Genomic DNA, 27,667 nt, shown 5'->3' with positions numbered 1-27,667 from the left:
TTTTCTTCTTGAAAATTTTTTATACTTTACATCAACTTAAGTTTCAGATTATATCTCAAGACAAATCTACTTTCTAAACCCCAATACAAATGCAAAGATTAAGGATTTACATTTCTGTAACTTTTTACAGAAACATACCTCAAGCTCCAGAGTTTCTTCCAAGATGGTCAAAGCACGTTCTCAACAATTTCAGTGATGTTTGACTAAGCAGAAGACATTTCCCCGAAGAAGGGGATATGTCTCATCTGGATGTCTAGCAAAAATAATGGTTATTTTACTGCAAAAAAATATATGATTTTATTAGAGCATGGTGTAATATAGGAGTTCAGTTGTCAGTGTCAACGAAAACTAACTTTGATTTCTGGTTCGGTATTTGCTAATGGAATCACTTACAGATCATTAACATCTGTAAAGTGATTTAAAAATTAAAAATAGAGCTACCTTATGACCCTGCAAATGCACTACTGGGTATTTACCCCAAAGATACAGGTGTAGTGAAAAGAAGGGCCATCTGTACCCCAATGTTCATAGCAGCAATGGCCACAGTCGCCAACTTGTGGAAAGAGCCAAGATGCCCTTCAACAGATGAGTGGATAAAGAGGTTATGGTCCAGGGACCCCTGGGTGGCTCAGTGGTTTAAGCCTCTGCCTTCGGCTCAGTTCATGATCTCAGGGTCCTGGGATCGAGCTCCGCTCAGCGGGGAGCCTGCTTCCCCCTCTCTCTCTCTGCCTGCCTTTCTGCCTACTTGTGATCTCTCTCTGTTGAATAAATAAATTTTTTATTTTTATTTTTTTATTTTTTATTTTATTTTATTTTATTTTTTTTTAAGATTTTATTTATTTATTTGACAGAGACCAGAAGTGGGCAGAGAGGCAGGCAGGGAGAGAGAGAGAGGGAAGCAGGCTCCTGCGAGCAGAGAGCCCGATGTGGGGCTCGATCCCAGGGCCCTGAGATCACGACCTGAGCCGAAGGCAGAGGCTTTAACCCACTGAGCCACCCAGGTGCCCCAATAAATTTTTTAAATCTTTAAAAAAAGAAGTTATGGTCCACATATACAATGGAATATTATGCCTCCATCAGAAAGGATGAATACCCAACTTTTGTATTAACATGGACGGGACTGGAGGAGATTATGCTGAGTGAAATAAGTCAAGCAGAGAGAGTCAATTATCACATGGTTTCACTTACTTGTGGAGCATAAGGAATAACACGGAGAACATTAGGAGGAAGAAAGGATAGGTGAATTGGGGGAAATCAGAGTGGGGAGATAAACCATGAGAGACTGTGCACTCTGAGAAACAAACTGAGGGTTTTGGAGGGGAGGGGGGTGGGGGATGGGTGAGCCTGGCCGTGGGTATTAAGGAGGGCACATATTGCATGGAGTGCTGGGTGTGGTGCATAAACAATGAATCTTGGAACACTGAAAAAATAAAAGTAAAATAATAAATAAATAAATAAATAAATAAATAAATAAATAAAAAATAAATTCCTTGCTGCAGGTTTGGGGTGAGAGATGAGCTCAGTGAGGTGGAGAGTCAGATTTTTTGGAATACTGTTAGGATTATGGCTTTTATTTTCAGTGAGCAAGGAAGCCATAAGAGGGTCTTGAGGAAGAGGAAGGTATGTCATGCTCTTAAAAGAATCCATCTGACTCCTGGGTTGTGAGGACTGTTAGGATGGACAGGGACACCAATTAAGAATGAATACCCCGGGGCACCTGGGTGGCTCAGTGAGTTAAAGCCTCTGCTTTCTGCTCAGGTTATTATCCTAGGGTCCTGGGATTGAGCCCCACATCGGGTTCTCTGCTCAGCAGAGAGCCTGCTTCCCCCCCACTCTCTCTGCCTGCCTCTCTGACTGCTTGTGATCTCTGTCAATAAACAAATAAAATCTTAAAAAAAAAAAGAACGAATACCCAGCTTTTGTATCAACATGGGCGGGACTGGAAGAGATTATGCTGAGTGAAATAAGTCAAGCAGAGAGAGTCAATTATCATATGGTTTTGCTTATTTGTGGAGCATAAGGAATAACACGGAGGACATGGGGAGATGGAGAGGAGAAGGGAGTTGGGGGAAATTGGAGGGGGAGACAAACCATGAGAGACTGTGGACTCTGAGAAACAATCTGAGGGTTTTGGAAGGGTTTTGGTGGTGGGAGTTGGGGTGAGCCTGGTGGTGGGTATGGTGGAGGGCACATATTGCATGGAGCACTGGGTGTGGTGCATAAACAATGAATTCTGGAACACTGAAAAGAAATTTTAAAAAAATAAATAAAAATTTAAAAAAGAAAAAGAAGTGATGGCAGCAGTCCAGGTGTTTTGGGACAGGGAGGTGATGAAGTCATAGTGGAGGCGATTAGACATAATGAGCTTGCATATATACATACATACATATTCTTTTATTTGAGCATAGTTGACACACATGTTACATTAGTTTCAGGTGGATTTGACAAGTTCATACTTTATGCTATGCTCATCACAAGTGTAACTACTATCTGTCACATACAACGTTATTACAATGTCATTGACTATACTCCCTATGTTGCTACACTATACCTTTTATTCCCATGACTTACTCATTCCATGACTGGAAGCTTGTACCTCCCACTTCCCTTCACCTATTTTGCCCATCCCCCACCACCGTCGCTCTGGTAACCATCAGTCTGTTCTCTGTATTTATAGGTATGATTCTGCTTTTTAGTTTGTTTATTCATTTGTTTTGTTTTTTAGATCCCACATATCAGTGAAATCATTGGTATTTATCCCTCTTAGTCTGAAAATTAAAAATAGAAATACCATATGATCCAATAATTTCATTACTGGGTATTTACCCAAAGAACATGAAAACACTGATTCAAAAAGATGTATACACCCCTATGATTATTGCAGCATTATCTACAGTAGCCAAGATTTAGAGGCAACCTAAGTGTTCATAGATAGATAAATGGATAAAGAAATCTCTCTCACACACACACACACACGAATGTTATGCAGCCATAAAAAGGAGACGGTCTTGCCATTTGTGACAACATGGATGGACCTAGAGGGTATTATGCTAAGCTTGCAGATATATTTTGAAGCTACATCTTTCTGAACATATATTTAAAGGGATAATGTAGGTAAAAGGCCTCTTATGCAATAAAACCAATAAAGGGACATAATCGTTACTACTTCATGCTCAAAATGTGTACAATAATCAGTGAATGGCCAGTTTGTTCAGAATTGGTATGAACTAAGATCTTGTAACTTATTTTTTTCGTTCCTAACATATTTTAATTTTTCCTCAATAGGCAGATAATATGGTCTTGAGAGCTAGGGTTCTGTAGCCAGACAGATATGGGTTCAAATCTTGGCTCCACCTCTTACTCTTTGACCTAGAGCTAGTTACTTAACTCTCTGTTCAGTGTCTTTACCTGTAAAATGAGGAGATTCAGTAAAATATACCCAAGAGAGTTTTGTGAGGATTCACTCAGTTAATGTATGTAAAGAATTTAGAACTGTGCCTGCTACACAGTAAATAATCATGAAATGTTAGCTATTATTGTTGACTAACTTCTGTTAGTTGTTTGATTTCTTATTTTTCGTGTTGAACACTTTTGATTGAAAAAGCAAATGGTGTTAATTGTAAAAAGAAAATTAAACCCATACAGATATGTATGACTTAGAAATTCAAAGTCCTCTCTAATTCCACACCCCAGAGGGATGTACTATTAAACGGTGTAGTAAATGTTCCTCCAGATTTTACCTATGTGTTTATCACACCTATTCATGTATGCGCATATGTTAATTTACTTTTTATGAAATGGGATAATACTCTGCATATTATTTTGCAATGTGTTTTTATCACTTAAAATTCGATCTTAAGTATTTTTCTATTTAAGTTCACATAAAACTATTATACGTGATTGCATGGTATCCCATTATATGGAAGCCCAATAGTGTATTCATTATTCAGTTGCTTATTGAAGTCATTTAGATGTCTTTATTTTTCCTTTTTTACTGTAACAAACAATGCTACAGTCACATCCTTGCCCATGGTCTTGGTGCAAATTTCTATATTTCTGCAGGAAAAAGTTCGGAAAGAACTCATCTATAGAAATGGTTAGAATGAGTAAGAATGATATACCTTTCTTAAAATATTGTAATTTATATTGCCAAATGACCTTTTGAAAAGATCATATATATTTTTTAAATTCCCACAAACTGAATAAATGTGCTTATTTGCCTACTAACTGTATCCTGGCAATCTTTTAAATCTTTGCCAGTTCAGTAGGGAAGATAAATAAGATTTATGATTTAATTTGCACTTTTAATACTGGAGTTCATTGTTCAAATATTTAAAGTTTAATTCTTTTTGTACATACTCCCTATTTTTGTGCACTGAATTTTTTTTATTTTTGGTTGGGTTCTTTTTATTTATTTTTTCCTTTTTCTCCTCTTTAAGATTTGGAAAAAGCAAGCCATAGGCTGGGAAAAAATATTTGCAAAACATAAAACTGACAGCAAACACTAAGTATCTACCCAAAAGAAGAAGTTTGAGATTTGTACATACACACACACACACACACACACACACACACACATGAATAGCCATAGCTGCTTTATTTATGACTATACTAAACTGGAAAGGACCTAAAGGTCCATCAACAGGTAAATGGATGAATAAATTAAGGTAGATCCGTAAAAAGGAACAAATTATTGATAAACCCAGCAACATGAAATCATTTTAAAAACACTATGCTGGGGGCGCCTGGGTGGCTCAGTGGGTTAAGCCTCTGCCTTTGGCTCAGGTCATGGTCTCAGGGTCCTGGAATCTGCTCAGAAGGGAGCCTGCTTCCCTCCTTTCTCTCTGCCTGCCTCTCTGCCTGCTTGTGATATCTCTCTCTGTGTCAGATAAATAAATAAAATCTTAAAAAAAAACCACTATGCTGAGTGAAAGAAACTAGACATGAAAGAAATTATACAAAAGACAATACTAATCTATGACTGATGAAAAATCAGATTAAGTTTTTTTTCCAGGAGATGGGAATGGAAGGGGGAAATATATACCTGGCTTAGGGTGGTAGTCACATGGTATAATGGTATAAACCTCTGTTAAATCTCACCAAAGAATACCAAGTTGACTTAAAAAGAAAAAATCGTTTTGTTTCTTATTTTTTTAAAAGATTTTATTTATTTGTGAGAAAGAGCACGTGCAGGGGGAGCGGCAGAGGGAGAGGGGGAAGCAGGCTCCCCACTGAGCAGGGAGCCCAAAACAGGTCTTGATCCCGGGACCCAGGGATCATGACCTGAGCCAAAGGCAGACGCTTAACCGACTGAGCCACCCAGGTGCTCCTACAAATATTCTGTTTTTCACGTTTCAATTATTTTCAATAAAATAGCATTGTATAGTGCATATCACTTTGTAATTTTATTTTTCTCAACATTACATTTTTAAAACTCCTTCATGTTCATACATGTAGAACTGGTTCATTTGTTACAACTGCTAAACAATATTCATCCCTATGTGAATAAACAGTCTTTCCACTCCTCTAGTGATGGACATGTAGGTTATTTCCACTTTTTTCGAGGATAAACAATGCTGCTGTGAACAACTTAATGTACGCCTCTTTGGGCACAGTTACCTGTTCACTATTATTTCATCTTGGCAAATTATTTAAATAATGGGATTGTAATAATTTGCATTCTCACTAGCAAGCTTCCTGTATTCCTAAATACTCAAACACACTTAAAGTCAACAATATTATTTTTGCCAATAATATGTTTCTCATGATTACTTATTTTGCATTTTCATTATTTCCATTAAGGTTAATTATCTTTTTACATGTTTATTGGCCATTTGGATTTTTATCTCTGTGAATGCAATATCCTTTGATTATTTTGTATGTCTTTCATTTTTGTCTTTTTCTTCTTGACTCATTAGTATTCTATATGTATTCTGAATACTAGATCCTTTATCTGACAATTATCTATAGTCACATTTGCCAGCCTGTTCGTTTATTGCTTCTCTAAAGTACTTCTTAGGTTTTTCTGGGAGTTAAACTCCTGCTACATGAGGTATGATCCATGGACCAGGAGGATCAGCATCAGCTGGGAATTTGTTAAAAATGCAAATTCAGGGGTGCCTGGGTGGTTCAGTGCGTTAAGCCTCTGCCTTTGGCTCAGGTCATGATCTCAGTCCTGGGATCGAGCCCCGCATCGGGCCCTCTGCTCAGCAGGGAGCCTGCTTCCCCCTCTCTCTGACTGCCTCTCTGCCTACTTGTGATCTTTCTCTCTCTCTCTCAAATAAATGAATAAAATCTTTAAAAAAAATGCAAATTCATAGGGCCCACCCAAGATCTGCTAAATCAGAATCTGAATTTTAACAAGACCACTAGATGATCTGTATGTGCATTCAAGATTTTTAAATACTGGACTAAATGATTAAGAAAAGTGCAAATTTTCTTCCTTGGGGTAATAGCGTAGTAGTCCCCACCTAATTTCTGCTACTTTCTTATAAATGAAATTCCCCGGCTTTGGACCTATATGTCCTCAGTTCATATATCCTGGAGCTGTACCACAAAAGTTCAGAAATCAAAGTAGCTACTAGAATTGGATTTATTGATCTCCGGGTCGTGAGATCGAGCCCCGCCTCTGGCTCTGTGCTCAGCACAGGGTCTGCTAAGATTCTCTCTCACTCTGCCTCCCCCTGTCCCCCAGTGTGCACGTGCGCTCTCTCTCAGATAAATACATCTTAAATATATATATTTTTTTTAAAAAGAATCTCATTTGTGAGTCTGGATGTCTACAAGATTTGGTAGTAGGGTTTTCTAAGTGGAGATACACCTGTTTTTCTGATTGCCGAGAAGGAAATGGTGTTGGCAGTGGCATTGTAATGTCATTCAAAATGCAAGCCTTGGGGGTTTTGTTGACTGCTGCTAAGAAAGGAACTAGTTCAGTGAGGAAGCGTACTCCATCAAATGTCTTCCTTGTTTGTACATGCTTCTATTTTTAAGTTGACACAGAATGCTCCAGAACTGAATAACAACTAGAATTAATGGGGGGAAATTGCCCAGAGTTGTGCATGTTGTCAGACATGTGATGACTTCTCTATATCAACGTGATGTCCTGAGGTTGGCCGGCTAGGAAGGGGAGCACTCACGGTGAGAGCACAGGACCGCAGCCAAGAGTCATGAAATTATCCCTTAGCACTCTCTGCCTTCTCCAACACAAGGAAAGTGACTCCGCAGGCTGAGACCATCTGGCTACGGGGATGTGGTCGAGACGCGTACTTCTTACTGACTGTCACGAACGCTCCCACCTTTCCCCGCCTGCCTGCAGCGCACGGGGGCCCAGAGCACTGGATCTGGCCACGGGGTGGTAAGAAGCAGAAACATGTTACCTCTAGCTGGAAATATTTCATTCCCCACTTCCCCCCTCTCTCTAGACCTGCTGCGGCCACCAAAGAGGTCAGGAGTCACAAACGGTACAGTTACAAGATCGTCAGACCTCCGTCAGTGGTCCTGGCCCCGGAGTGATCAGGTAAAGCAGATCCCCCCGCTGACCCACAGTGGACATGTAGCATGAGTGAGGGAAAGAACACTTCGGTTTGTGTTAAGCCACTGAGACTGGAGTGTCGCTTGCAGTGAAGCATAGCCTGGGTTACATGGATACAGTGAGCAGAGCTGACTCTGCCTTATTCGTGAGAGCTAACACCGTTGAGTGATGCCCTCTAGCCCAGGTACCACACTGTAAGCTCCACGTGCATGATCTAGTCCCTCAGCTTCTGGGATAGACAATAGTATTATCATATATTATATGACATATGCAATATGCATCTGTATCATACGAATCAGTTTTATGTATATATGATATATAGATATATATATCTATATCTCATGGGTATAATGTGCAAGGAGGTTTTCTTCCTTTCCTCTTGTTATGCTAAAAGTAGTGTCTCCCCTTCTAGCTAAGACTAGTCTCTCCACAGATCTGGATGCCATCTCTTCCTCCCTCAGAGGATTGGTTATTCCTTCACTCTCCTAAATCTGTTTTCTCTCCTACGTGTTTTGCCCCTCACCATTCTAAAGTCTCCCCAAACTTTTTTTAAAAAAGATTTTATTTATTTATTTATTTATTTATTTGACAGAGATCACAAGTAGGCAGAGACTCAGGCCGAGGTGGCGGGGTGTGGGGGGAAGCAGGCTCCCTGCTGAGCAGAGAGCCTGAGGTGGGGCTTGATCCCAGGACCCTGAGATCCTGACCTGAGCTGAAGGCAGAGGCTTAACCCACTGAGCCACCCAGGTGCCCCTCACGTCTCCCCAAACTTAAAAGAAGCCCTCTGTCCACATCCCTTCCCCCTCCAAATACTATCTCCTGTCCCCTCCTAGCCCATTTCAGTCTCCAATGTCTGAGGGTTCACCCTCACTTGTTGCTCTCAGCTTCTCCCACTTTCTACTCCAGTATTGTTTCTTCTTCCATCACTCTACCGAACACCTCTTTTCAGCACTACAAATGATCTCTTCATCGTGAAATTCAAGGGGCAGTTTCCACCTAACTTCATTTCTCAGCATCACGTGACACAACTGACCACACCCTTCTGTTGAACCCCTAATCTGGGAACTCTCCCTCTGTGGCTACTCTCTGCTTTCCAGCTTCATCATTTCTTGCTGGGCCGTTAAGTGTTGACCTTTAGCACGACTCATCCCAGTCTCTCTTTCCTTTTCATTCTATAGTCACTTTCCAGTCTTTCACCTAGAAGTGTTTCCTGAGGGTACCTAGACCCAGGCACCCCTAAATATGTCCCTCCACCTGCGGCTCCTACTTGCCAATTGGCTGCTCCGCTCAGCACTTCCACTTTGATGCCTTAGTGGGCTTGAGGCTGAACTGTAATGTTCTCCTCCCCCTGCCTACCTAACTCCACCCTTCCTGCCCTTTCCATGATGTTCCCGGTCTTCGTGAGTGGCACCAGCCGTCCCCCATTTGCTTACGTTGGAAACCCTGGAGTAGAGCTGCATCAGTACCTTCTGGAACGCTCAGCAGCAAAATGTGCTTTCTCTTTTTGAAATAAAACAAACAAACAAACTTGGGGCACCCAGGTGGCTCGGTGGGTTAAGCACCTACCTTCAGCTAAGGTCATGATCCTGGGGTCCTGGGAACGAGCCCCACTTGGGGCTCCCTGCTCAGGGAGGAGCCTACTTCTCTCTCTCCCTCTCCTCTCCTGTTCCTGCTCTTTATCTCTCTCTCTCTCTCTCTCTCTCTCTCTTAAATAAATAAATAAATAAATAAAATCTTAAAAAAGAAACCCAAAAGCATACCATAACTAAAGGAAGTCTTTAAAAATTCTTCTTTTCCCACAGTGTCCTGCACTGCCCAAGAGTCAGTAGTCGGTTACCAATTCCTGGTGATTCTATTTCCCAAGACGTTTTTAGGTTGGCCTCCTGCAGATCGGCCAATACACTATATTCTAAGCCATACTGACTGGTTGTCATTATATCTGCAGTAGCCTTTGAACCCTCCTTCTTGCTCCAATTTATTCCCCACAAATCAGCCAGGCAGGATGATTCCAGGAATACACGTAGCTGATCCTGTCACTCCACTACCTAAAACCTCTCAATGACTCCCCACTGTCCTTAGGGTAGAATCTCAGTCCTTCACAGGTCCACAACCCCGCCACTTTGCCATGAGCTAGTGTCACCTCTTTGAGCTCCTGCAAAGAGCTCTGTTCTTTATGAGCCTTTGCCCACGATTTACTTTCTGCCCAGAGCTCTCACCTCTCCCAGCTTCTCCTTCCAGTTCTTAGATTTAATGATGTTTCTTCAGATAAGCATTTCTTAACCTCTCACACCAGGCCAGTGCTCCCCATTAAACACTTTCTTAGTACCCCCCACTTTGCTCTGCAAGTAAATGATTATTTGTGTACTGCCTCGTTTAATGTCTCCTTCTGGTTTTAACCAAACTCCCTGAGAAAGTCAATAATACACTCTTCTCCACACAAGGTCCTTGAATCCGGCTTCTAGCTGGTGCCCACAACTACCACATGTACATACATTTCCTCATCCTGGAAGATAGCTTTTTGCCTCTTTGTTTTATGGTGTATGGGAAACTAAAGTTTGTAGGAAAATATCTCTGGACGAATTCTAAAGCAATGGTGGTCTGCTGTTTGTGAATCTCTTTGTGCATTTCCTGTCAGTAGTGGATGGCACACCTCAGCCTTCTCAGGGAGGACAGAGGGAGAGGTCCAAAGGACAGGTTGGGCTGGCTAAGCTAGACCCTAGCTCTCCTCCTTTGTATAATCAACACATCCATGAGGGATTAACATGAACCACCTTACAGGATTGCGGTAGGATTCATTCATTGGAGAAAGATTTAATGAGCATCTAGTATACGGAAGGTCTCGGGTTACATGCTGGGAATACAAATGCGTTTTGGATATTTAGCAGAGTCCCTATTTCATTTATAGTTAGAGATGGTCACTTATTAGTATTGTTACGGTTATGTGTCGACGTTTGCCTGTGTCACATAGTCTGAGTGACAGAGTATGTGATATTTGTGACGTTTGTCATTATGCTTACGAGGTCCCTGCCGGGCCTAGATAAACCACCACCACCAGCGTGCGGGCTCAGAAGCATCTCTGCGCGCGGCGTGGCCGCCCCTCTCCTCCCGGCCACCAGAGGGCGCGCGGCCTCTACCGCCCCGCCCGCTGCGTCTGCGCCTGCGCCCGCGCCGTGCCTGCCGCCCGGCCCACTGCTCCCGGCCCACTGCTCCCGTCCCCCGTCGCCGGCCCCGCCTCGCGCCCCAACGTTCCGCCTCCGTTGCCCCTAGCGGCTGTTTGTTGACTTCCGGGAACGCGGTAGTAGCCGATGTCCGGGGTGTCGCTATGGGGGCCCGGGGGGCTTCCGCGGCCCGCGTCGGGACTGAGGCACTGCCATAGGCCCCACCGAGTCGCCCCCGCCACCTTTCCGGGTCAGGCGCAGGCTCCCCGCATCCCCCTTGGCATGGGGGAACCCGAGGAGGTGGTGCCCGGTGAGTCGCGTCCGTGGGGGTGGTGGCGGGCCGGGAGGGAGGGTCCGCGGGCGGGCGGGCGGCCAGGTCCCGCCTCCGGGCCGCCCCGTCGAGGGAAAGGCCCAGGCAACGGCCGCCGGACTGGGTCTGGAGCTCGGGCCGCGTCTGGGCGATAGTCTGAGAGGAGCAGAAAGGAAGGGCAGGGGGAGCACGGGGAAGGGGTGCTCGTGTTTTTTTTTTTTTTTTTCCTCTTTCTTTTGAAATAAGCTCTCGATGAGTTTCTCGAACGCAGGGGCAGTTTTTACCTCCCTATAAACTTTCCCAAAGTACCCCCATCGAGGTCCCCAAGACCCAGTTATGTATTGAATGCAGTAAAGAGTGGGTGACTAGGGGGCGTGGGGTAACAGACGGAGAGGGGAAAGCGACTTAGAGAAAAGGGGCGGTGGGGGCCATTAACGAGTGCTCTTGTAAAACTTTTCCCCTGAGCTGCAGAGATACGTTTGACATTGTGACGCTGTGCCACACGTTATAGTGTAACAGAAGTAGATGTTTCATGAAGTGGTGCTTACTCTAACCACTTGGTTGCTCTCAGATCTGTCGTATAGTACATTCCTTTGAAAATGATAATCGTGACCTACTAAATTGATTTTCTCACCCACTAATGGGTCAAGACCAAAAGTTTAAAAAAAAAAAAAAAGTACTGGATTACAGCAGTATCAAGTGTGTGTGTGTGTGTGTGTGTGTGTGTAGCGTTTTCTGCCATGTTCTTGTCTCTAACATGATTAGATTCCTGACCTCCTGGGGTTCACAACCTAGTGAGAAATACTAGAAGGTAAACAAAATGATAGTACCATTTCACAATAGATAATAACTACTAGGGGACAGAGCGAGCCACCAAACCTTGGCTTGGAGTGAGGGTATCAGGGCAGGCTAACTGGGAAGCCAGAATAGAACAAAACGAAATTATTCATTCTAGAAACACCCAAAGTGTGTTATAGAACCTGGCCTCTCCAATCTAAGTAATTGGTTTCAATTGACACACCTCACAATTGTTCTCAAAGGGTTTTTCATAGTGGCTAGTCCCTTGTACATTGTCATTTATTATTAATACTTATGTTCCCTATATTTACTTTATGGCACCCATTAGTTTCTTTCTGTGTGATTATTCTCCTTGAGATTTCCTCAAAAGTTGGATCTGGCCTCGTGTGCGTGTATATTTGTGTGTGTGTGTGTGTTTAAATGGTTATTGAGAACTGGTAGGGATTTTTGGTCTCTCTCTAAAATGGTACTGGACCAAAATAGTTTGTGAATACTACTCAGATCAGGTAGTGTTTAATGACTTAAGAGTGTTAAATCTCAACATGCTTTATGGACATGATGCTAATAATGAAACTCAATACTGTCCTAGTCCCGTATGTGGAGAAAAGCCTTCAATCAGGCTAGACCACGAGGTGTTGTTAACCAGTGTTAATAGGGCAGGATTGTTATCAATCAGCTCATTCCAGGGAGCGGATGGTCCACCTGGGGAAACAGACTTTCAGTAATGGAGGACTGCCTTACCTTTTTTTTTTTTTTCCTTACTTTCCTCCAATAAATGAATAATACCTATTTAGTAGATTTCATAAATAAAACCAGAATAAAGTCTGAGGAGTAAGACTGAATTAAGGTAGAAGGTGGATGTAAACAGTGCTGGAGTGGAAGCAGAGCTGCCATGAGACAAGGAATCTGTACAGATAAATTACCGAAAAAAAATATTTTGGTAACAGACAACATAGTAAAAGTTGTAAAATAGAAACTATCCTATATTTGCAGGTTCAGGTGCTGTGTTTACATTTGGAAAAACTAAATTTGCTGAAAATATTCCCAGCAAATTTTGGTTTAAAAATGACATACCTACATTTCTTTCATGTGGAGACGAACATACTGCAATTGTTACAGGTTAGTACTGAAATCCTAAGTGAGGACGGTAATCCTGAAAGAATCCTAGATATTATAGATGTGCCATGTTTCAAACATGTTGAACATACTTTCCTTTACCAGAATAATGTTTTTTCTTTCTTTCATCAGAGATTTCTTGACAATGTGATGCATCAAGAGAGTGTTTTTAAATTTGAAATCCCCTTGGCATATTTAAATAGGATTTTGTATAAACACTACGTTCTTGGAATAAATTTATTTTAACATATCTATATAATCAAACGTGATTAATGCATAATCTTAGAAACTTTTTACACCTAACAGAATCTGGTAACCTGTAATGGACAGTTAAAATAATTCATTTTAACCTGGGCAAGGTAACCTGTTTCAACACGGGAAAGCAATACAACTTTTAAGTGTAGCCTTTTTTATTGCTTTGTGATGACTTCGTCTCACATCACTTTATGTTGAAAATGCTTCGATTTCTTATGTCTTTTTCCTTCCCACCAGGAAATAATAAACTTTACATGTTTGGCAGTAACAACTGGGGCCAGTTAGGATTAGGATCAAAGTCAACTATTAACAAGCCAACGTGTGTCAAAGGTTTGGGGTCTTTCCTTCTTTATTGCTTTAAATACTTAAACCTCATAAAGTACTTTTGTATTGATTGTGATGTTTTTTAATATTATATTAGGAATAATAAAGCCTTAGTTCTTTATTTTCCATTATTTACTTGACCATTATTGGTGTCTGACTTTATTTTTTATATGATAATCAGAACTACTTTTATGTGTTAGGGTCTAAAAATCACATTGCTTTGGGGCGCCTGGGTGGCTCAGTGCGTTAAAGCCTCTGCCTTCAGCTCAGGTCATGATCCCAGGGTCCTGGGATCGAGCCCCACATCGGGCTCCCTGCTCAGCGGGGAGCCTGCTTCCCCCTCTCTCTGTCTCTGCCTGCCTCTCTGTCTACTTATGATCTCTGTCTGTCAAATAAATAAATAAATCTTTAAAAAAAATAAATTAAAAAAAATAAATAAAAATCACATTGCTTTTAAACCCAAAGAACACAAAGGAAGTAATGATTCTTCGGTATTACACTTGAATATCCTTTTATTTTGCCTGTTTGTTAACCTGCTTAAATATTACTGTTATTGTATATACAAAGACTAACCAATACAATATATAAGAATTTTGAGCTTTGTCTCATTTGTTAAAGTTGTGGGCATCATGGTTCTAGGTAGCTGTTGGCTTTATGAATTATACTTGACCCTGCTGTATATAGTGACTAGATGTACTGAATGAGACATTGGGCCCAGGGGTTGATTAGTAGTGTCCTTACAAGAACAGGACAAAATATTTTAAATCAGACTGTCCCAGAAAATATGGGATATATAATACCTTTACAAAGCTTTCCTGGCATTATGTGTAAAGCTTCTGTTTGGCTGTAACCTGTGAACAGGTGATGGAGATTCCTTGGGATGTGACAAAAGCAATATTCTTAATCTTCCTAGCCAAATTTGTAATTTCAGCTCAAAATGTCAGTGTAGTTTAGCATATCCATGCTATTTACAGGTAATGTTATGGAATTTTCAAAGTATTCCACTTGGTCAAAAAGTATTTATTGAGCACAATCTACTAAACCCTGGGTTTTTTTTTAAACCCTGGGTTTATTCACATGATCTTTACTCTCAAATATCTAATAGATGAAGTAACAGGATTGTCTAGACTATGAGATCTTTGACACCAGAGACTCTGTCTTAGTGATTTTTGCAGCCACTATGGTAAGCACATAGGCAGTGTTCTTTAAATCTCTTTTGAACATGTAAATGATTGAGTGAAGAGCTTTACCATAGGTTATACCTGTGACTCTTGGACTTGTAGTGTTTCACTGTGTGAGATAGAAGGTGAGCTTGACAATGGCGATAGCAGATTAGAGACAACGTGATTAGTTTGGTGAGGAGGCAGCGTAACAGTGCATGAATCTCAGTACATATTCATTACCTGTGGACATTTTAAAAACACTTAGATGCCTAGGCCTTACCTCAGACCTGCTGACTCAGATTCTCCAGGGGTAGGGCTGAGCTATCTGTACTTTTCTCAAAGCTCCACTGGTCATTATGATGCACAGCTAGTTCTGAAAACTTTTGGCTTATTTAAGAACAACTTTGGAGTCAGACGGGTTTGGGTTTAAAATCTCGTTTCTGCTGGTTAGTTATCATTTGACCTGTGTTATTTATCACTGTTGTAAACATAAAATCTTTTGTCATTTTTTAAATATTTTTAGCTTTAAAACCTGAAAAAGTGAAATTTGCTGCCTGTGGACGGAACCACACCCTAGTTTCAACAGGTATAGTATTCAATCTGTGTGACTTCCTTCCCAATTTGAGGACAGAGTTCTCACTCCAGTATGGCTTTATAAAATTAATAGAAATGGTACCTTGGCAATAATAAGATTAGGATTTTTTAAAATATAAATGGTTAGCACACTTGTTTGCCTTTGAAAATACATAGATAAATGTTACATGCCTGCAGAAAATCTTGGATTATGTCAAGGGGCAGCCCATCCTTACCTATGTGTACACATTGGGGGCTGCCCGCTCCTGATCTTGTGCTTTCCTCTTTTCTGAGGGTGAGTGGGACCTACCCCCAAAAGGCTATTGATGTGAACACATTTCCAGTTAAAATCCAAATGGGCTGTGTATGTCTGTGTGTAGAAACTCACAAGGTGCTTTTAAAGTTCATATGGAAAAGCACAAGACCCAGAATAGCCAAAACGGTTTTGAAAAAAACAAAAGCAGAGGACCACCACTACTGGTTTCAAGACCTCTAAAGCCACAGTAATCAAGACATTGGGCCACTGGCAAAAAGAGAGACAAAGATTATCAGAACAAAACAGAGTCCAGAAGTAGACCCACACATATATGCCCAACTAATGTTTGGCAAAAGTGCCAAGGCAATTCAATGGAGAAAAGGTAGTCTTTTCAACAAATGCTCCTGGAACAAATGGACATCCAGGCGCTGATCACCGAGCTACCTTTCCTACCTCCTTCCCCCCACCCCCTGCCGCCCGCCCCTCGCCCCCATAGCCTCTTCTGTGTTCAGGTTATTCTCATCGCCTCTGGCTCCTCCTTGGCCCTTTCCCTTCATTCATACCTTTGCCTTGCTAAAATGTCTTTCTCTTATTCAGATTCTTGTCTTTTAAGATCCAGTGTAAGTCTTCTTCCATGGAGCTTTCTGTGGCTCTTCAACTTTGACTCATGTCATCCTCTGAACTGCTTAAGCATTCCACCAACTCTGGTTCACCCGATATGTGTTAAATTCCATGGCCTTGTCGTATGTTCCATTGGAAAGCTAGTCTTGGTTCCTCAATTAGATTTCATCTTTTCTAAAATAATATCTTAAATTTTTACTGACTCGGGCTGGTTTTGCTCAAAGTTTCCCCTATAGTTTAGTGAGGCTTTAACTTCGTGTGCATCTATCTGTATGACAGATATAACTGATTTTTAATATGTGTGTTTTTAAAAATCTTCATTACTTTTGAGCTTACTGACAATTTTTATTATCTAGGCATGATATACTTCATATTTAATTAATAAAGTAATTAACACACATTTATATAGTATGTACAACAAACAAATGCCGTTCTAAGAATTTTATAAATGTCAGCTAATGTGATCTTCATACGCGATCGGGCGCGTTCAGGGTGGTATGGCCGTAGACTAATGTGATCTTCATAAACAACTCTGTGAAGTAGGCACTATTCTTATCCCCATTTTGCAGATGAGGAAAATGAGAGCCACTGTGAAGCACAGCTTGCCTAGGTCACACACCTGACGAATGGCAGGCCAGCATTCACACCCAGGAACTCTGGCTCTCCAGTCCTTTCTCCTAAAACACAATACTATACTGCCTTCTTGTTTAGCTAGAAAATTAAAATACACATAGAATTTTCATGCTTCTAATTATATTCTTTTTGGATTTGCCTCATTTTACTCATTACATATTATATCTCAACTTTAATGGGTATGGAAGTTAAAATTAATGAACCACATCTCTTTTAAAATAGTTTGATTTGGATTATAAACTAATTTGGAAATTACTTTTCTCTTTTTGCTTTGATTTAATAAAGCAAGGAAATACATTCTGCACGTTCTGTGCATTTCAATTGCTACTTAAGCTCTAGACCAATTTAGAAAATCTCACAAAAATGTATAACCTTGCTTGTTTTGCTTGATTTTTGACAACGAATTGAAGTTGTTCACCAAATGGTAGGATAATGTCAACTTTCGGCTTTCTTCACTATTAATAGAGGAAATATCTGGAAACTGGCCTGTCTCGTAAAGATGGTGACTGTAGTATATGGATGTTTCTTTCCTTTTCCATGTGCAGAAGGAGGCAAAGTATATGCAGCTGGAGGAAATAATGAAGGACAGCTGGGACTTGGTGACACTGACGAGAGAAACTCTTTTCATCTAATTAGTTTTTTTACTTCCCAGCGAAAGATTAAACAGCTCTCTGCTGGATCCAACACTTCAGCTGCACTAACTGGTGAGACTTTGTTCCACATCAGGCTGGGAACCGTCCCTTTCCTTTAGACCAGGATAAGCCAACTGAGTCATCTGACCCCAGTGTTCTGTTTCGTTTTCTTTCATTAGCCATGTGTTTTCAGAAGACATAAAAATTGAACTTTGAATCATTACGTCTAACCCCAGTTTTGTGCTTATCTGGGGTTAGACGCGAACACACACGTAGCTGCCTTGCTTCCATCTACTCCTGTAGATACTAAATATTCATCCTGTGTTCTGGACATTATATTTGCAGCTCTAATAAGTTGCTGTCAGAAACAGAAATCGGTTGGATATGTGTTACCAGAATATGGTCTGGGGGGGTGCCTGGCTGGCTCAATCGGAAGAACACGTGGCTGATCTTGGGTTGTGAGTTTGAGCCCCACCTTGGGCATAGAGGTTACTTAAATAAATACACTTTAAAAAACAAAATAAATTACACGGTCTCTATTGGTCATTGCATCTCTCCGCCCTCCCTCTCTAAGCCCATATGAGAAATGTCTTTAACATGGGAGCCAAGGTACCCACGGTGTCTGTGAAGGAGCTACAGTGGGCTTCTCTGCTCCAGTAGGGGAGCTGAGTGGCCCCTGGTGCCACTCCAGCTGCCAGGAGGGCTGGAGTCACATGGCAGCCCCATGCCCGCAGTACCGTCCACCATCCTTAGCCCCTCGATGTCCTTGTGGTTCTGATTTTCAGTTTCCCTTTCATTTGGCTTATTATTAAACCACTTCAAAGTTTTAAAAAATGTAAATGAATTAAAAGACGTAAGTCTTGATAATTTCCTTCCTAAGATATTTTGCCTGGCTTCGCTTCTTCTTCCCTTGAGACCCTAATCAGAAAGAGCACAAGCTGCTGCGTTCTGGAGATGCTCTGTGTGCTCAGGAGATGCTCTGGAGATGCTCTGTGTGCCCTAATCTTTGAGGTTGCAGTGTGTGCTTTCAAGGATAAATTGTAAAACAACAACAACCAAAAAAACCCTGAACTGCATTTCTTTTTCTTTTTTGTTTTTCTTCAAAACATTAAGACGTTTATATAGTGTTCTTAAGAGTAAGGTCCTCCAGGCCCTTTTGACCAGGGACTTGCCCAGGAAAGGTCCCGGGCTGCCCATGCTGTCGTTCAGTTCGTTTGCAGTCTGAGTGCTTGAGAGGAAGAAACTTCTGCTGTTCGGAGACGGTAGACTAAGAAAAGGGAAGAATATTCTGTCTTTGCTGTTGAGATAAAAATATGGACACGATTTGCATCATGTTATCCTCTGTCCTTTATCATCCTAGAAGCCTTTCCTGTTAGAAATTAAACTCTTATGCAGCTAGCTGGTGTGAATGTCTTAGTAGCACTTTTCCATCAAGACACATAGTTTTTCTGAATTAAAGAATAAGTGCTGTGTTGAAAAATATAACTTGATAGCCTTGCTACCTCCTAAAACCTTGTTTTCCTCCTTGTGTTTTCTTTGTAGAGGATGGAGAGCTTTTTATGTGGGGTGACAATTCCGAAGGGCAAATTGGTTTAAAAAATATAACTAATGTGTGTATCCCTCAACAAGTGACCGTTGGGAAACCTATCTCCTGGATCTCCTGTGGATATTACCATTCAGCTTTTGTAACAAGTAAGACAGAACATTTTGGATTCATCATGTTACCTCCTATTTCTAAGTGTTTACTCAATTGATAATAAAATCTAACTCTCTACCATACTGTGGAAATAATGCCATGGCAGTCTGTAATGAAATAATTGTGGTCCATTTGGGGTCACACTGTTTTCTACATTTTAATAATAAGAGTTTACTTTCTCTGAGACGTTAACTTTTTTACTGAATATTAGAAAAGCAAAATGTGTATCTTACAAACTTCTAAACCTTGGTTCTCAACTTCTTGGATTGCTTGACATTGGAAGTGAGATCTAGGGGCCACTTTCCCTTGGGTGCACTTGCCTCTGTACTTAGACCTCGTCTACTCTTGTCCTGCCAATTTGCTTTTATTGGTTCAGTAAGGGAGTCATAGACTTCCATTGTGAGAGCAGGGATGTAGAGTAGGTGGAAAGGGAAGATTGCTCAGTATGAGACAGGATTTCCTTTGCCGAACTTTGCTTAGCATCCCCAATCTCTCCCTTTCTGGGGCTCCCTGGCAACCTTTATCTGCCTTAGTTAAATATTTGAAATGTTAGAGTCTGTGTCTACACAGAGAGTGGTAGAAGTATGATCATTCCATCTTATTGGTGGTTTTTTTTTAACAGCAAAAACACCTAGAGGAAGTAGTTTTCTGGCCCCTTTTAGAGATCTCTAAGTCTTTGTTATACATTCTGTGCTCCTCAGATTCAGATTTAGAAAATGCTGACTGACCCATTCCTGTGGCCCTCAGATTTACCGGTGAATTGGGTAGGTAGCACCATGGTACCAAGAGAGGGCAAACTCTGACTCAGCTGCCATTGTTTGCCACTCTATCAGCTTGTATCTTGGACAAACTAATAATAAATATCATCAAATGAGGGAATAAGTGAATGAACAATTAACTGTGTTCCTTGGGGCAGTGCTACCTACCAACTTACTGGCAACTTTCTGGCTCCTGGGATTGGTGTAGCGCTCACTTTGTTTATGAGACAAACAAAAACACAAACGGAAAAACACAAAAATCCCAAGCAAGAGCATTGTCTTATTTAGATTTTAACAAAACTGACAAATTCAATTTTATGACTAAACTCTACTTTCAGCCAGTAGGAAAACAAGGAATTGCTCATTGTAGCCAACAGGCATTACATGGGGCTTTTTTGTTTTGTTTATATTTATGCCTTTTTTAAAAAAAAAACAGCTTTATGGGGTGGAATTTAAGAAAGAAGACAAACGAGCAAAGGGGAAAAAAAGAGAAATTAAGAATCGGACTCTTAACTGTGGAGAATAATCTGATGGTTGGGGGCCGGTAGGTGGCATGGGTGAAATAGGTGAAGGGGATTAAGGAGGGCACTTGTCATGATGAGTACCTGGTGGTGTATGGAAGTGTTGACTCACTATATAGTATACCTGAAACTAATACTAAAATTAAAATTTTAAAAATTAAAAAAAACATACACAAAACCAGCTTTATTGACATATATAGCTCACGTACCATACAATTCACCCATGTTAAGGTGTGAGGAGCAGCAGGAATTTATAGACAAAAGTGAAAAGAAACTCATCTGGACCTAGTAACTCCTTTCATATCCGAGGCAAGAGGCATGGGAAAAAGAGGAAGGGAGCCAGAAGAGCATTTCGGTGCCGGTGCTAAATACTTTTTAGAAAGCTGTGCTTCAAAAAATTTCATTTTCTGTGCAGAGCACTCCAGAAAATCAGTAGGGCTGGGTTTGTAGTATTTGACCAAGTTTTCAGTGGTGCATACTATGTGTGTTGGATGTCCCACAACCTCCCTAAGTTCTGTTTTGCTAGGAGGACTCTCAAGCTGCAATAGCTTGAGTTCTACTCACAGCTAAGATTTATCACAGCAAAGGATACAGAGCAAAAACGGCTGGAAGGAGATCTATGTCCTCCAGGGTAGTTTCACATACACTTCCTAGTCCTTACTCTTTGCGGCACAAGACATGCTTTGAACTACAGGGATGTGTGCATAATGTCCCTGCCCAGAGAAGCCCACTCTTCTCAGGGTCTTTGGCTTCTGTGTGGGAGTGCTGATTGGGTAGGCACACCCTGCTAGCAACTACTCACCGCGACTGAAACTCTGATCCCTTAACAATGAAACCAAGTGTACATCATCAGGTTTGATGGTTGTTCAAAGCAACCTTAAGGACCTCAGCTGGCGTAATTTGCTGTTTGGGTTACAAAACAAAATCATCAGTCACTAACATAACACTCCAAGGGCCACATTCCCAGGGGTTGGTCAGTGACCAATCATTGTTCTCTTAGAGACATGCAAATAAATACATAATAAACAACAGATTTACTGTGTTACCTCTCTCCTGACATGAATGGCGACAGGTTCTGTGTCAGATTAGGTTATATATCTACAAAGGTTTTTAAATTCTTGCTTGTAGAACTCCATTCAGTTCATAGAAATGAATTCTAAGAAGTTCCTGCTTTCAAGAAGCTCATAGTCGTAGTGTGATAAGTATAATAAGACAGCAAGTTAGTAGTGTTGGTATGGACGAGACAGTGATTAAACATCATGAGTTCCTTGATAAAAGAGAATCTGGAGGAAGTGCCATTGAATTGAGCAAAATCTGCTATTTTAAGGCTCAGTCAACATATTCACACAGAAATGCATTTCCTTAAAACCAGTTTCATAAAAGCAATTATTTATTTAACAAGCATTCATTGAATATTTTGTATACCAGACATTGCTAGGTTCTTGGAATACCCAAGTGAACAAGACAAAATCCATGTCCTAATGGAGGCTTAGTGTCTAGTCATTTTTTGCTTTACTGTAAAAGGAAGTAGAAGAAGTAAGATGGTTTCTGTGTGAAACAGCTAAAATCATTTTCTACTTCATTTGTAGCGATGGTCGTGAATTCATAAAGAAATTGGATTAGCATAATCAAGGAGAAAAGAAAATCTTAGCTTTATTTCCTTACCATCCAGTAAAAATACCTTAAGGAAGTGTAAACTGATCAAGTTGTCATTTTCTAAATTTTTTATTGAACTTGAGAATGTATACCCCAAATACTAGTATTTTGTCCATAATTATGCCATCCTTGATCATTGTTCTTTTCCTCCAACAGCAGAGGGAGAACTGTACACATTTGGAGAACCAGAGTCTGGGAAGTTAGGTCTTCCCAATCAGCTGCTGGTCAATCACAGAATGCCCCAGCCAGTGCCTGGAATTCCTGAAAAGGTGGTCCAAGTAGCTTGTGGTGGAGGGCACACCGTGGTTCTCACAGGTACGTGTGGCTTCTGCTGCTCCATTCCCTGCTTTCTGGGGTGGCTACTAAAAAAAAAATTACACTCATTTTCTTCTTTTGGGATAAAATACTCAACATCTGATCCAATCTCCTCACAGATTTTTAAGTCTTTAATACGGTATTGTTATCTATAGGCACCGTGTTGTACAGCAGACCTCTAGACCTTATCTTACAAAGCTGAAACCTTATCCCCATTGATGAGGGGCACCCCTTTCCCCCTCCCAGCCCCTGGCGCCACCATCCTAGTCTGTGCTTCTAGGAGCTTACAAACTGGCCTTGCATCTCTTTTCATTAAAATCTCTAGCTTTGATTTCCATAGTTACTACACATCTTTGGCCTATGGAAGAAAACTGTAAGTAGAAAAAAAAATCTTGTGGAATTGTTTTTGCCAACATAATGGACATTTTCATGATCTTCACATGTTTATTGGCAGAAGATAATTGTTTTTAGCTTGTTTTCAAGGATAGACTGTTTTCCTCGTGTGTGTGTGTGTGTGTTCTGTATTTATCTAAAATTGGTATAATTTTTCCTGAAATACCTTCTTTCCCCTGTTCATGCTATTTTCTACATGTCATTGATAATTCTTCTCTTTCTGATGTTAAGAATATAAAACTTGGTAATTTCTTTTGCATTTTTATGTTCTATTATAGTAATTCAGCAAAAAGTGTTAAGATTTTAAATTACAGATAATAAAAGAAAGTTAGAACCTTATTAGCAATGTCAGTTTTGACTTCTGAATGTTATATTTGGTATGACATGTCATTTTTCAGGGTTCCAGTCCATCTGGTAAGATATACACACTACTTGATAACATGCTGACTGAATCGCTGCCTCCAGATTTGTTTGGCATTAATTTGAGTAGTGTACAGGGAATACATCTAGAGAATTGTTATATTTTTTTTGGTCCGAAAGAAATTAACAAGTTTCTGAAGTCACCACTTAATCTTCAGTAACCCAAAGTTCGCAGTGTTGTAGGCAAATTTTGAATAATACCCAGTTCTCAGATGATATGCTTAATGTTGCTAGGTGATTGTGCGATATTTTTTATCTTTTGGTTTTCCTCTCTTACATCGCTTTTCCTTGACTTTTTGTTCTAGTCCAAGTCATGCTTTTTAAGTGGTGATTTCCCAGAATTACAATTCCCAGATGGAATCTGTTTCCAAGTTAGAAATAATTTCTTTCCAAGGCCTCCATTCTATATTTGGAAATAATTCTGAGGTTTACGATTTCTTTGAATTTCTCTTAACAAAATGGATTTTCATATATTTTTGAGAAGATTTATTTTAGGAATTAAACTTAGAAATTAATCTTTATAAATTATCTGAAAATGCATGCTATAGGCAGAAGTTCAACTTACTCTTTATGTGTTCTATAATTTCTCTAGTTCAAACAAACATTATTAGGTGACTGAAGGTTATTCTAAAGAACACAAATGTCGATTATATAAAAATAACATCTCAACTATATATTATAAAGTATTGTTACATAAAATGAATACCCAGATAATCCATGATACTTTTAATTATGCTTAGAAGTTTAAAATACACAGAAGTGTGGGGTGTTTTTTTTTTTTAATATTATAGACGTTTAGCTTTCTGTGGACTTAATTTTGAGGTTAAAAACTATGTTGCCAGAAATTATTCTCTCTAGATTTTTGCAGACTTTGGGATCTCACAGACTAGTAAAGTTATTGTATTTTAAGTTTTTTAATCTTGTGACACAAATATGAAGACCAACAGATGGTTTTGATCTTCTGATTTGCATTTGACTAAATGAGGGCATTGTAGGCCAAATGCAACCTTTTCACCATTATATCATAAATAAAGGGGCATTTCAAAATAAAAATTAAGGAGCTCTCAATTTTATTGTAAAAGACACCCTCTTAAATTATATTCACTTATCTCTATGGAAAATTTACTGCTTTGCCTATTTTTCACATTTCCCCATGGACCTGTGAGAGCCTTATTACGAGCCAGCCCTTGTGAGAAAGCTGTGTTCTGGAGTACAGTATGGATATAATAGTCCTAACTGATGAAGAAATGGACCTGAAGCACATACTGATTATTAGTTTGACTAAGTACTAAACGGAATACCTAAGAGTTATAGGATACTTTGAGGACCTTAAATGAAAGAATAGCTAACCATCTGTTCTAGATCTTTCCCTTCACCAAAGGAAAGGGTTTGAATAAGATGATTTTATGGGGGGCCTTCCCTAGCATTGTTTTTCCTTTTGTCTATAACTCTGATCTTAAAATCTTTCTGGGTACCATTCATAAAAATACTTCAAATATAATTTAAATTAGTTCATTGCCAGTGAATTTATTTAAAATGTAATACTCCATGTGACCATAAGAGGTGAGAAAATTAAACTACTGGTTGTGGCGATGCTATGATTAGTTTCTCCTTTGAATCAGGGAAACAATGGACTGCTGAGAAAGGGTAAGTGAGGCAGAGTGATAGATGTAATCTCGTATGTCTTCGTCAGCATTAGCAAAAGCCAAGAAAGTCCTGGTTGTAAGATAGGGTCCACAACGAAGTCTGGATCCCAAGGAAAAATAAGAATTTACCTTCTCTGGATTATATATATTTTTAAAGATTTTATTTTTTTATTTATTTGACAGAGATCACAAGTAGGCAGAGAGAGAGGTGGGGGGGAAGCAGTCTCCCTGCTGAGCAGAGAGCCCGATGTGGGGCTCGATCTCAGGACCTTGGGATCATGACCTGAGCTGAAGGCAGAGACTTTAACCCACTGAGCCACCCAGGCTCCCCTCTAGATTATATATGGACAAACTCATGATCTCTACAGGGCAACAAGTTACTGTTCATGAAATCAAATGTATTCTGAGAAACCAGAGTAGTATTCATATGAAGCCACCTACTAAAACCTGTTTTCCTAATAGGGTATCATTTGTCAGCATCGAATTACATTGTTAAATGTTAAAAAGATGATAAGACCAAAAATTATATTAGTTGTTACATGTTTAAAAAAAAAAAGAGTGTTAGGTCATTAAAAAAGAGAGAGGAGACAAACCATGAGACTCTTAATCTGACAAAACAAACTGAGGGTTGCTGGGGGGAGGCGGGGTATGGAGAGTGTGGTGGGGTTATGGACATTGGGGAGGGCATGTGATATGGTGAGTGCTGTGAAATGTGTAAGCCTGACGATTCACAGATCTGTATCCCTGGGGCAAATAATACATTATGCATTAATAAAAATAATTAAAACATTTTTTAAAAGTGTCATTGCTGCTGATCAGCCAAGTACCTGAAAGCAAACCCAACAGGGTAAGGAGCAAAACTTTTATCACGTGATTCAGGCTGCCTAAATGGCCTCATTTCATAGGCTCATCTCAGATAGCCCACGTAACCTAAAGTGGTCATTGGCCAGCTAGAGATGGACACTTGTTTTCATTTACCCAGCATTCTACTGTTCACCCGACATTCAGAACTGGTGACATGCCATGCGGTTATTAAACTAATTTTTACATTAAAATAAGGATGTTTTGCCATAGCCTCAGTGTGGCTTCATATCCTTGACACAGCCTGTTTTCTTTAAGAGGTATGAGCTCTCTGTCTTATTTGTGAAGTAAGTGTTTATTAGACAGGAAGAATGTAAAACCATATGACAGTAGATAGTTATGTGTTCATCAGGATCCTCCACTGTCAGAAATGAGATGAGTTGATTAGTTAGTTTTTAGAGAAATGTTCTTAAAACAAAATGTCCTAGTGTGTGTTAAAATCTGCCTGAATGTTTTTTCATGTAAGCCTCCCAGCAACTCTGTTAGAGAGGAATTATAACATCAGAGAGTTTAGGTAACTGGCCTGCTTTCCCCCTCTAGTAATAATGGAGGTGTGGACTCCTCCCCGAAACCAAAGCTCTTCCTCTTCCTTCTGTAGCATGGAAAGCTGATGTGTCGGGCTTTGGAGAAGAGACCATGCTTCCTGACTCAGGGCCAGCCAGAGTTGTGTGTCTAAAGGGACCCTTTCATCACCACTCACTTATCCTGTTTTTGTGCTTTTCCGTCTCTCGAGAACATGTGAGCTAATGTTTGATAAGTTATTGGAGGTCCTTTGGAGTCACTTAAAAAACATTAATATAAAGGAAAAGCTTTTGTCCCCCTTTCATTATTACTGCACTTCCTAGTAAAAGAGCTTTTCCTGTGAGTTAATCAAGCATATCTACAGTGAGTTTCAATTCTCATGCAAATTCTCCTCTGAAATTGTTTTACAAAATAGATTGTTCTGTTAAACTATTTTTGAGAAGTAGGAGTTTTTCTGTAGGAAACACTACTCTGTTTGTTTTAGATTTTATTCATGTATTTCACACACACACACACACACACACACACACACACACAGATAGCGAGAGAGGGAACACAAGCAGGGGAAGTGGGAGAAGGAGAAGCAGGCTTCCCACTGAACAGGGATCCTGGATCCTAGGACTCTGAGATCATGACATGAGGGGCAGACGCTTAACGACTGAGCCACCCAGGTGCCCCACTGCCCGCCCCCCCTTTTAAGGCAATGAAAGGAATTAGCTTAATGACAACTGATGCTATTTTTAAAGAGCTAAGTGGTAATTATAGGGACATGTTAGGTAGTTCACTGACTGATGTGTCTTTAGCAACTCTTTTTATGGTTATATGTTAAAGGTAAAATCAGGCCCATGCCATAACTTTTTTCTTCTCCTTCATCATTGAGAATGTATACCTAAGTATTCGGTATTCTTACACGGATATTTCAGAGGCACCTAACTTTCATTATGAAAGTTTGAATGTCACAGTTTTCTAGATATGACGGTGACAGTTTCTGCTTCCCTGCAATCTTTTTCTCATATTTGCTTATTCCCTTTCAGAGAGAGCCGTGTATACCTTTGGGCTCGGACAGTTTGGTCAGCTGGGTCTTGGTACCTTTCTTTTTGAAACTTCAGTACCCAAAGTCATTGAGCATATTACAGATCAGAAAATAAGTTCTATTTCCTGTGGAGAAAATCACACAGCTCTGATAACAGGTACAGATGAGAATTTCTGTTACATATATCTAGAATGGGGTATGTTTTACTACAAAATACAAACTGTGTGGAATGAATGTATCTAGCGTAAGCAAAGGAATCAGTGACTGAGAAAATGGAAGTTCTTGTTTAATATGCCAAAGTGTAAAATCGTAAACTCTTTTTTAATATTTTAGTTCAATTTCAAATCAGTGTAAATGATCCAAAGATTAGAACCTCAAAACAAGTCAGTGCTGTCAGAGGTAATATCATAATATTATACTTTGGCAGAAGGCTGGAATCTTTTTGAAATTGCATCAGTTTGAAGGCTCTTAACTCT

At 40.2% G+C, this 27,667-nt stretch overlaps 1 protein-coding gene across 4 annotated transcripts in view; it reads left to right on the top strand.

The window, feature by feature from the left end:
* The first annotated feature begins 10,731 nt into the window (after positions 1-10,731).
* The window catches only part of LOC116882621 (sushi repeat-containing protein SRPX), a 202,096-nt gene continuing 185,160 nt past the window's right edge, over positions 10,732-27,667 (top strand). For 3 of the 4 annotated variants that reach the window (XM_032883144.1, XM_032883143.1, XM_032883145.1), the window contains exons 1-8: positions 10,732-10,999; positions 12,791-12,916; positions 13,406-13,498; positions 15,179-15,241; positions 17,284-17,442; positions 18,913-19,062; positions 22,158-22,316; positions 27,193-27,348. In XM_032883144.1, coding sequence (XP_032739035.1) covers positions 10,837-10,999; positions 12,791-12,916; positions 13,406-13,498; positions 15,179-15,241; positions 17,284-17,442; positions 18,913-19,062; positions 22,158-22,316; positions 27,193-27,348 — 1,069 coding nt within the window. In that variant the 5' untranslated portion in view covers positions 10,732-10,836. The remainder of the gene's footprint in view (positions 11,000-12,790; positions 12,917-13,405; positions 13,499-15,178; positions 15,242-17,283; positions 17,443-18,912; positions 19,063-22,157; positions 22,317-27,192; positions 27,349-27,667) is intronic. The other variant, XM_032883146.1, reaches the window with a different exon arrangement.

This window comes from Lontra canadensis, unplaced genomic scaffold (genome assembly GCF_010015895.1).
Source record: "Lontra canadensis isolate GAN:19392208 unplaced genomic scaffold, GSC_riverotter_1.0 scaffold86, whole genome shotgun sequence".
NCBI classification, from domain to species: domain Eukaryota; kingdom Metazoa; phylum Chordata; class Mammalia; order Carnivora; family Mustelidae; genus Lontra; species Lontra canadensis.
The sequence above is the reverse complement of the archived record's forward strand: the minus strand, read 5'-3'. Positions and strand labels throughout refer to the sequence as shown.